The sequence below is a fragment of the Lepidochelys olivacea genome (genome assembly GCF_965140295.1).
Source record: "Lepidochelys olivacea isolate rLepOli2 genome assembly, chromosome: 2".
Taxonomy (NCBI): Eukaryota; Metazoa; Chordata; order Testudines; family Cheloniidae; genus Lepidochelys; species Lepidochelys olivacea.
Genome location: NC_140412.1, coordinates 27134359 through 27144540, shown reverse-complemented (window position 1 = coordinate 27144540; position 10182 = coordinate 27134359). Strand labels below are relative to the sequence as shown.

At 47.0% G+C, this 10182-nt stretch overlaps 1 protein-coding gene across 1 annotated transcript; it reads left to right on the top strand.

Annotated features, from left to right (window-relative positions):
* Nucleotides 1-1946: 1946 nt before the first annotated feature.
* Nucleotides 1947-3598, top strand: LOC311515353 (myb/SANT-like DNA-binding domain-containing protein 7). The gene is made up of 2 exons (XM_084618340.1): nt 1947-2535; nt 3124-3598. The coding sequence occupies exons 1-2, from the start codon at nt 1953-1955 to the stop codon at nt 3207-3209; spliced, it is 669 nt and encodes a 222-aa protein (XP_084474466.1). The 5' UTR covers nt 1947-1952; the 3' UTR covers nt 3210-3598.
* Nucleotides 3599-10182: the final 6584 nt, after the last annotated feature.

The window sequence follows — 10182 nt, the reverse complement described above, 5'->3', positions numbered from 1 at the left end:
CACAGGCCATTAGGCTTATTTACCATGAATATTTAAAGATCAATTAATTACCAAAATCGTCTTATACCATCTCCTCCATAAACTTATTGAGTTTAATCTTAAAGTCAGATAGATCTTTTGCCCCCACTGCTTCCCTTGGAAGGCTATTCCAAAACTTCACTCCTCTGATGGTTAGAAACCTTTGTCTAATTTCAAGTCTAAACTTCCTGGTGGCCAGTTTATATCCATTTGTTCTTGTGTCCACATTGGTACTGAGCTTAAATAATTCCTCTCCCTCTCCGGTATTTATCCCTCTGATATATTTATAGAGAGCAATTATACCTCCCCTCAACCTTCTTTTTGTTAGGCTTGTGACTTGTGTGTTCATACTCTTTATACCAGTCCTTTTACAGAGGCAGTCACAAGCAGTCCCAAGGCAATCACCTCTCTGTGCCAGCAATGCCCCTCTGCCATGTACATTGGCCAAACCAGACAGTCTCTACGCAAAAGAATAAATGGACACAAATCTGACATCAGGAATCATAACATTCAAAAACCAGTAGGAGAACACTTCAACCTCTCTGGCCACTCAGTAAAAGATCTTAAGGGTTGCAATTTTGCAACAGAAAAGTTTCAAAAACAGACTCGAACAAGAAACTGATGAGCTTGAATTAATGAGCAAACTAGATACCATTAACTTGGGTTTGAATAGAGACTGGGAGTGGCTGGGTCATTACACATATTGAATCTATTTCCTTAAGTTAAGTATCCTCACACCTTCTTGTCAACTGTCTAAATGGGCCATCTTGATTATCACTACAAAAGTTTTTTTCTCCAGCTGATAATAGCTCATCTTAACTAATTAGCCTCTCACAGTTTGTATGGTAATTTCCAACTTATCTGTATGTATGTGTGTGAGTGTATATATATAAATAATCTTACCATATGTTCCATTCTATGCATCCAATGAAGTGAGCTGTAGCTCACGAAAGCTTATGCTCTAATAAATTTGTTAGTCTCTAAGGTGCCACAAGTACTCCTTTTTGCTGATACAGACTAACACTACTCTGAAACCTCTCTCGAAATGATTAATCCAGAGCCAAAGCCTGATCTCTAGGAAGTAACTCTGCCCAGAGAATTGACTCTAGTTAGATTAAAGCAGAGAGCAAGCTTGGTGTGTGCAACAGCTTCCCCTCAAAGAGTCTGCACCACTAACCTAACAGCACTAAGCCATTTCTTCAAAGACTGAAATTCTGAGACTAAGAAAAAATTGGTACGGCTGTGTAACAATGCCATCTCTTGACTCCCACCATAACAATATTAAAGCTAATTATTTTCATCATGTTTCCTTAGTATCTTTTTTCATATAACTCAGCACTGTTGCTGCCGTCAGGAAGTTGTAGATTGGGGTTGAAAATGGATGTGCAGCATTAGAGAGCCTGGGCTAGCTCCACAAAGGGAGCTTTAGGCACTTTGCCACCCAGTGAAATCCACAGCCTGAGTTAGGTGCCCAGGCTCCCTATACAATGCCTGGGGAGAGTTGAGTGTCTCACAAATGCCAGCAGGCTGAGCAGGGAGCTGTGTAAGCTAGCCAGTAGGAAAAGCTGAGGAGAGTTAGCCCTGGTCTACACTAGGACTTTAGGTCGAATTTAGCAGCTTTAAATCGATTTAAACCTGCACCCGTCCACACAGTAAAGCCCTTTATTTCGACTTAAAGGGCTCTTAAAATCGATTTCCTTACTCCACCCCTGACAAGTGGATTAGCGCTTAAATCAACGTTCCCGGCTCAAATTTGGGGTACTGTGGACACAATTCGATGGTATTGGCCTCCGGAAGCTATCCCAGAGTGCTCCATTCTGACCGCTCTGGACAGCACTCTCAACTCAGATGCACTGGCCAGGTAGACAGGAAAAGAACCGCAAACTTTTGAATCTCATTTCCTGTTTGGCCAGCGTGGCAAGCTGCAGGTGACCATGCAGAGCTCATCAGCACAGGTGACCATGATGGAGTCCCAGAATCGCAAAAGAGCTCCAGCATGGACCGAACGGGAGGTACGGGATCTGATCGCTGTTCGGGGAGAGGAATCCGTGCTATCAGAACTCCGTTCCAGTTTTCGAAATGCCAAAACCTTTGTGAAAATCTCCCAGGGCATGAAGGACAGAGGCCATAACAGGGACCCGAAGCAGTGCCGCGTGAAACTGAAGGAGCTGAGGCAAGCCTACCAGAAAACCAGAGAGGCGAACAGCCGCTCTGGGTCAGAGCCCCAAACATGCCGCTTCTATGATGAGCTGCATGCCATTTTAGGGGGTTCAGCCACCACTACCCCAGCCGTGTTGTTTGACTCCTTCAATGGAGATGGAGGCAATACGGAAGCAGGTTTTGGGGACGAAGAAGATGATGATGAGGAGGAGGTTGTAGATAGCTCACAGCAAGCAAGCGGAGAAACCGGTTTTCCCGACAGCCAGGAACTGTTTCTCACCCTAGACCTGGAGCCAGTACCCCCCGAACCCACCCAAGGCTGCCTCCTGGACCCAGCAGGCGGAGAAGGGACCTCTGGTGAGTGTACCTTTTAAAATGCTATACATGGTTTAAAAGCAAGCATGTGAAAGGATTACTTTGCCCTGGCATTTGCGGTTCTCCTAGATGTAGTCCTAAAGCCTTTGCAAAAGGTCTCTGGGGAGGGCAGCCTTATTGCGTCCTTCATGGTAGGACACTTTACCACTCCAGGCCAGTAACACGTACTCGGGAATCACTGTAGAACAAAGCATTGCAGTGTATGTTTGCTGGCATTCAACCAAAATCCGTTCTTTATCTCTCTGTGTTATCCTCAGGAGAGTGAGATATAATTCATGGTCACCTGGTTGAAATGGAGTGCTTTTCTTCAGGGGACACTCAGAGGAGCCCATTCCTGCTGGGCTGTTTGCCTGTGGCTAAACAGAAATGTTCGCCGCTGTTAGCCACAGGGAGGGGGGAAGGTTGAGGGGGTAGTCACGCGGTGGGAGGAGGCAAAATGCGACCTTGTAACGAAAGCATATGTGCTATGTATGTAATGTTAACAGCAAGGTTAACCCTGAAAGAGTGTAGCGACTGTTTTATAAAATGTGTCTTTTTAAATACCGCTGTCCCTTTTTTTTTCTCCACCAGCTGCATGTGTTTCAATGATCACAGGATCTTCTCCTTCCCAGAGGCTAGTGAAGCTTAGAAAGAAAAAAAAAACGCACTCGCAATGAAATGTTCTCCGAGCTCATGCTGTCCTCCCACACTGACAGAGCACAGACGAATGCGTGGAGGCAAATAATGTCAGAGTGCAGGAAAGCACAAAATGACTGGGAGGAGAGGTGGCGGGCTGAAGAGAGTAAGTGGCGGGCTGAAGAGAGTAAGTGGCGGGCTGAAGAGAGTAAGTGGCGGGCTGAAGACAGGGCTGAAGCTCAAATGTGGCGGCAGCGTGATGAGAGGAGGCAGGATTCAATGCTGAGGCTGCTGCAGGACCAAACCAGTATGCTCCAGTGTATGGTTGAGCTGCAGCAAAGGCAGCTGGAGCACAGACTGCCACTGCTGCCCCTCTGTAACCAACCGCCCTCCTCCCCAAGTTCCATAGCCTCCACACCCAGACGCCCAAGAACACGGTGGGGGGGCCTCCGGCCTACCAGCCACTCCACCACAGAGGATTGCCCAAAAAAAAGAAGGCTGTCATTCAATAAATTTTAAAGTTGTAAACTTTTAAAGTGCTGTGCTTAAAGTGCTGTGTGGCATTTTCCTTCCCTCCTCCACCACCCCTCCTGGGATACCTTGGTAGTCATCTCCCTATTTGTGTGATGAATGAATAACGAATGAATGACTGTGAAGCAGCAATGACTTTATTGCCTCTGCAAGCAATGATTAAAGGGAGGAGGGGAGGGTGGTTAGCTTACAGGGAAGTAGAGTGAACCAAGGGGCGGGGGGTTTCATCAAGGAGAAACAAACAGAACTTTCACACCATAGCCTGGCCAGTCATGAAACTGGTTTTCAAAGCTTCTCTGATGCGTACCGCGCCCTCCTGTGCTCTTCTAACCGCCCTGGTGTCTGGCTGCGCGTAACCAGCAGCTAGGCGATTTGCCTCAGCCTCCCATCCCGCCATAAACGTCTCCCCCTTACTCTCACAGATATTGTGGAGCACACAGCAAGCAGTAATAACAGTGGGAATATTGGTTTCGCTGAGGTCTAAGCGAGTCAGTAAACTGCGCCAGCGCGCCTTTAAACGTCCAAATGCACATTCTACCACCATTCTGCACTTGCTCAGCCTGTAGTTGAACAGCTCCTGACTACTGTCCAGGCTGCCTGTGTACGGCTTCATGAGCCATGGCATTAAGGGGTAGGCTGGGTCCCCAAGGATACATATAGGCATTTCAACATCCCCAACAGTTATTTTCTGGTCTGGGAATAAAGTCCCTTCCTGCAGCTTTTGAAACAGACCAGAGTTCCTGAAGATGCGAGCATCATGGACCTTTCCCAGCCATCCCACGTTGATGTTGGTGAAACGTCCCTTGTGATCCACCAGAGCTTGCAGCACTATCGAAAAGTACCCCTTGCGGTTTATGTACTCGCCGGCTTGGTGCTCCGGTGCCAAGATAGGGATATGGGTTCCGTCTATAGCCCCACCACAGTTAGGGAATCCCATTGCAGCAAAGCCATCCACTATGACCTGCACATTTCCTAGGGTCACTACCCTTGATATCAGCAGATCTTTGATTGCGTGAGCTACTTGCATAACAGCAGCCCCCACAGTAGATTTGCCCACTCCAAATTGATTCCCAACTGACCGGTAGCTGTCTGGTGTTGCAAGCTTCCACAGGGCTATCGCCACTCGCTTCTCAACTGTGAGGGCTGCTCTCATCTTGGTATTCATGCTCTTCAGGGTAGGGGAAAGCAAGTCACAAAGTTCTATGAAAGTGCCCTTACGCATGCGAAAGTTTCGCAGCCACTGGGAATCGTCCCAGACCTGCAACACTATGCGGTCCCACCAGTCTGTGCTTGTTTCCCGAGCCCAGAATCAGCGTTCCACAGCATGAACCTGCCCCATTAGCACCATGATGCATGCATTGTCAGGGCCCATGCTTTCAGAGAAATCTGTGTCCATGTCCTGATCACTCACGGGACCGCGCTGACGTCGCCTCCTCGCCCGGTATCGCGTTGCCATGTTCTGGTGCTGCATATACTGCTGGATAATGCGTGTGGTGGTTGATGTGCTCCTAATTGCCAAAATGAGCTCAGCGGCCTCCATGCTTGCCTTGGTATGGCGTCCGCACAGAAAAAAGGCGCGGAACGATTGTCTGCCGTTGCTCTGACGGAGGGAGGGGCGACTGACGACACGGCTTACAGGGTTGGCTTCAGGGAGCTAAAATCAACAAAGGGTGTGCCTGTACATCAAGGAGTATTTCAGGCAGGACTGCACGGAGGGTTCCAATAAGAAATGGTGCACCTAAGTTATTGTTGTTGTTGGAACAAGGAGGTTAGCCTGGCCTCTGATTGATACATGGCTAGATTTACCTCGCTGCACCTTCTCTGTGAGTGACTGCAGTGTGATCTAGACAGGGGAGGAGGCAAATGAGTACAAAACAAATCTGGTCTATTTCTTGTTCTGACCCACTCCATCTATCTTTTACATCTTTGGCTGGCAGCAGACGGTGCAGAAGGACTGCATGCCATCCACATCTCATGGCTGCTTGGCAGAAGATGGTACAGTACGACTGCTAGCCATCTTCATCTCTTGCCTGCCTGGCATAAGATGGTACAATATGACTGCTAGCAATCCTCATCTCTTGCCTGCCTGGCAGAAGATGGTACAGTACAACTGCTAGCAGTCCGTATCGCCTGCCCGCTCACCATAAGACGGTTCAATAGGACTGCAGGACTAAAGAGAATGACCTGGTCAAGTCACTCCAAATTTAGTCCCTGCGCCCATGTCTGCCCAGGCGCTCCCAGCCGATGTGGCCAGGAGCACCTCAGACACGACGAGGACGACTACCAGTCGTATTGCACCGTCTGCTGCCAGAAGGCAATGGGTTGCTGCTACTGTGCAGCAAAGCCGTACCGCGTCTGCCAGCACCCAGGAGACATAGGGTGACGGTTACCTGAGCGGGCTCCATGCTTGCCGTGGTATGGCGTCTGCACAGGTAACTCAGGAAAAAAGGCGCGAAATGATTGTCTGCCCTTGCTTTCACGGGGGGGAGGGAGGGAACGGGGGCCTGACGATATGTACCCAGAACCACCCGCGACAATGTTTTAGCCCCATCAGGCATTGGGATCTCAACCCAGAATTCCAATGGGCAGCGGAGACTGCGGGAACTGTGGGATAGCTACCCACAGTGCAACGCTCCGGAAGTCGACGCTTGCCTCGGTACTGTGGAAGCGCTCCGCCGAGTTAATGCATTTAATGCACTTAGAGCATTTTCTGTGGGGACACAGACACTCGAATATATAAAACCGATTTCTAAAAAACCGACTTCTATAAATTCGACCTAATTTCGTAGTGTAGACATACCCTTATGGCCTAAGCCCCATCCCTGAAAGGGAGGTACTCAGCTACTGCCACATCTGTGACCCTTCTCCTGGAGTTCGAGGAAGTGCCTTGTTTATAACTTTTAGCCTGGTGGTTAAAACGCTCCCCCAGTATGTGGGGAGACCAGGGTTTGATTTCACACTCTGCCTGATGCAAATAAGTGATTTGAAGTTGGCTCGCCTGCCTCCTAGGAAAGTACACTAATCACTGGGCTATTGGGGTTTTCTGGAGCAGATCACTTTCAGGGCAGGTCTACACTACCACTTAAGTTGATCTAACTTACATTGCTCAGGAGTGTGACTCAGGGCATGGCTGCACTTGCAGATGTAGGGTGCTTTGAGTTAAACCAGCCTTAGTAGAGAGCTGTAGGGAAAGCGCTACAATCTGTCCACACTGACAGCTACAAGCGCACTGGTGTGGCCACATTAGCAGTTCTTGCAACGGCCACAGAGAGCAGTGCATTGTGGTAGCTATCCCAGCATGCAAGTGGCTGCAATGTGCTTTTCAAATGGGGGTGGAGGGGGTGGAGTGTGACAGGGACTGTGTTGTGTGTATGTGGGGAGAAAGAGAGTGAGTTTTGGGGGGGGGGGCTGAGAGCATGTCAGCATGCTGTCTTGTAAGTTCAGATAGCAGACCCCCCCCTCCTCCCCACCTCTCTCTCTCACACAGCATTCCACAGTAATGGTTGCTTTGTCTCGGAGCAGATAAGCAGCCGGCTGTCAGCAACGGAGCTTTCAAAGGGGATATCTGCATTCCTGCAGTGGAGTTCAAAACAATGAGAAGAGTGGCCACTTGACTTAAGGGGATTATGGGACGTTTCCAGAGGCTGATCAGAGCACAGTAATGCAACACCTCGTTCACACTGATGCCCAGGCCCTTCAGCCAAGGCGCAACAAGCATTAATCTTCTCGCCGAGGTGGAGTACCAGGAGCGCTCTAGCTGTGGAATCAGAGCGCTCTATGTGCCTTGCCAGTGTGGATGGGGAGCGAGCTCAGGCATCTGGGGCTGCTTAAATGCACTCTAACTCACAAGTGTAGCCAAGCCCAAAGCTTTCCCTCTCCCCCAGCAACACAAGTTTTGCACTGTCCACACTGGCGCTATGTCAGTGGCAGAAGCTCTCCCGCCAACATAGCTTATGCTTCTAACCGAGGTTGAATAATTATGCCTACAGACGAGCGCTCTCCTGTCGGCATAGTGCGTCTTCACCAGACATGCTACAAGGGCGCAGCTGCATTAGCACCGTAGTGTAGACTTGCCCCCAGTCTCTCCTGTTGACGTTGTTCCACTGTGTATAAATATGTAAATAGGCTTGGGTCAGACAAAGTGAGAATTCCTCTATAGCCCAGTGACTCTATAGTCCACTCACGTGGAACGTCCAGATTCCAGTCCCCTTACTCCAGTGAATGCTTAGGCTTAACCTCTCTTGAGCATTTCCTACTGGCTAGCTTAGGTGGCTCCTGCTCAGTGTGCTGGTTTTTGTGGATTCCATTCTTGGGTACCTAACTCTCCTTATGCATTGTATAAGGATCCTGGGTGTCTGACTCAGGGCTGTGGATTTCACTGGGCAGCATGGCACCTAAGAATTGGGCACTGCATTGAAACACCTAAGTCCTTATGTGGATCTAGCCCTCGCCTATAGAAAGTGTCCACAATAGAAAAAGAAAAATTGCAGCTGTGAAGCTGCTGACCTACCCTGTTTCTGAATGGAACTCCCGGGTTAGCTGGCTTGGGGGATCCTGCTCACCCAGGAAGTGCTACAGTTGATCAGATCATGTGGTGTTATCATTTTCATGCAAACTCAGACAGAATTTTAAAAGAGATTTACACCCCCATCTACAAGTAAAGCAGTTACATTATGGTTAAAATTCACAGTGCCTCAGTGTACAGCTGTTACAGGATTGAAGCCTTTGACTGTCCAAGGTGGTGATCTTAAAGTATATCCCATCAGCACTGAGTTTGATCAGTTTTATGTGGCTTAGTGGACTTGCTTATGTCTGTAATGTAGATAGGTCCCAACTGTATCTTATAATAAGGATTTGGTCTTAGGATTGTTCTGTCACAGCATGTCTCAGGCAGCGTGTCATTGTTCTCAAAGCTATAGCCACCACAAACAGGACTGAAGGATTTCTTCTTGTCTCAAAAGTAATGTTTAAATCCCTTTCTTGAGCAGGTACTGTAATTAAATCTGAAGGAGTGGAAATGAGGAACCGAAGTTTTAGGACATCATGTATTACATCTAGAACAGATTAATAGGGGAATAAAACAGCACTATTTCAGCTGTAGCCGGCAGGGCATTAATACTGAATTTTGAACAAAGCATTCTCATCTCCAGGCAGCAGAACATATTTACCAGGACAGCCTGCCAATTCAATTGGCTGGATTTATACGTTGGTGTGATCTGGTATTCTACGATAAATCATTCCCTAGCATCAGCTGACAACACTGAATAGATGAGTTAATCAGGAGCTACTGGAAACTGAAATGTTTATGAATCATTAAAATAAATCTGAATGTGGTATGACTAGAAGAATAAATACATTCTGGTTGGGTGCGATAATTCGTTCCCCAGCAATGTATTTCTTTGGGTCCATGAAAATAAATAGAAAGTCCAGAGCTCCTGCTCATTTGTTTTCTCTTGTCCTGGTGTTCTGCAAATTATTTCTTGATCAACTGTAGTGTCTTTGAGTAGATTCCTGAACACGTCTTGTTGGATGCTAAAGATGAAGTGCAAAAAAAAATGCAATTTGTATTTGTCTAGCAACTTTCCTATCACAGTTTCACAAGCTACTGTATTGTATATCTCTGTGCAAGCATATCGTACAGGAAGCAGCCATACATATGGGGAAATGAGCATATAAGAGCCAAGAGCAAGGCTATACTTTACAAGGAGGAAGACTGCATTGCACATACTGAAACTGACAGAAAGTAAGGCTTCAGTATCAAGTGTGTTAGAAGTGATAGAGAGAAGATATACTTCTAGAATTGGGGCTAAAACCACCTATTTCTGTGGGGGAAGAATGTGTGATGTATTTTGGTAACTATTATGTCTTTATGTAATGTGTACTATATATTTATATCCCTATGAACTCTGCTAACTGCAGAGACAGTCAGTCTTTTTGAAAGGCAGAGTTGCTGCAGTATGCTACACAGGAGACAAATTGTGCTCTCTCCTAGTGACTTTCCTTTTACTTGATTGTTTTGTTATTTGCCTTAATCGAAAATTTTAAAAAAGCATACAATTGAACTGTGTGCAGGGAAAAAAACATAGCAATAATGCTGGCAAAAAGGCTTAGATCTAAAACAACCAAGAGCTCAGAGAAAGACAAACAACAGAAAAGAGATGATCTGGATTAAAAACAAAAGAAGGGTGTAATAGTCTGTACCTCAAAGTATCACCCTGGAATCCCCATATTCATCATGGTGATATGATTATGAGATGTTTTGTACAAAGTAAGCCTTGTGAGGTAGCATTTAAAAAGTCTTCATCTGTTCATTAATATCCTGTTGGATTGTATGTACTATCATTGTATGTGACGTTATGAAGCAGTGCCATGTGTGTTACTGAAATATGTTGGCAGATGCCAACAGCCAGCCTTTCAATTGCAGCTAGGGTGACCAGATAGCAATGAAAAATCGGGACAGGATTTTTAGGCACCTATATAAGA

Bases quoted from the DNA above. Each gene is read 5' to 3' on its own strand.
- LOC311515353 (XM_084618340.1), top strand. From the start codon at position 1,953: ATGCAGAGCTCATCAGCACAGGTGACCATGATGGAGTCCCAGAATCGC. The intron at 2,536-3,123 runs GTGAGTGTACCT...TTTCTCCACCAG, and splicing joins AGGCGGAGAAGGGACCTCTG to CTGCATGTGTTTCAATGATC.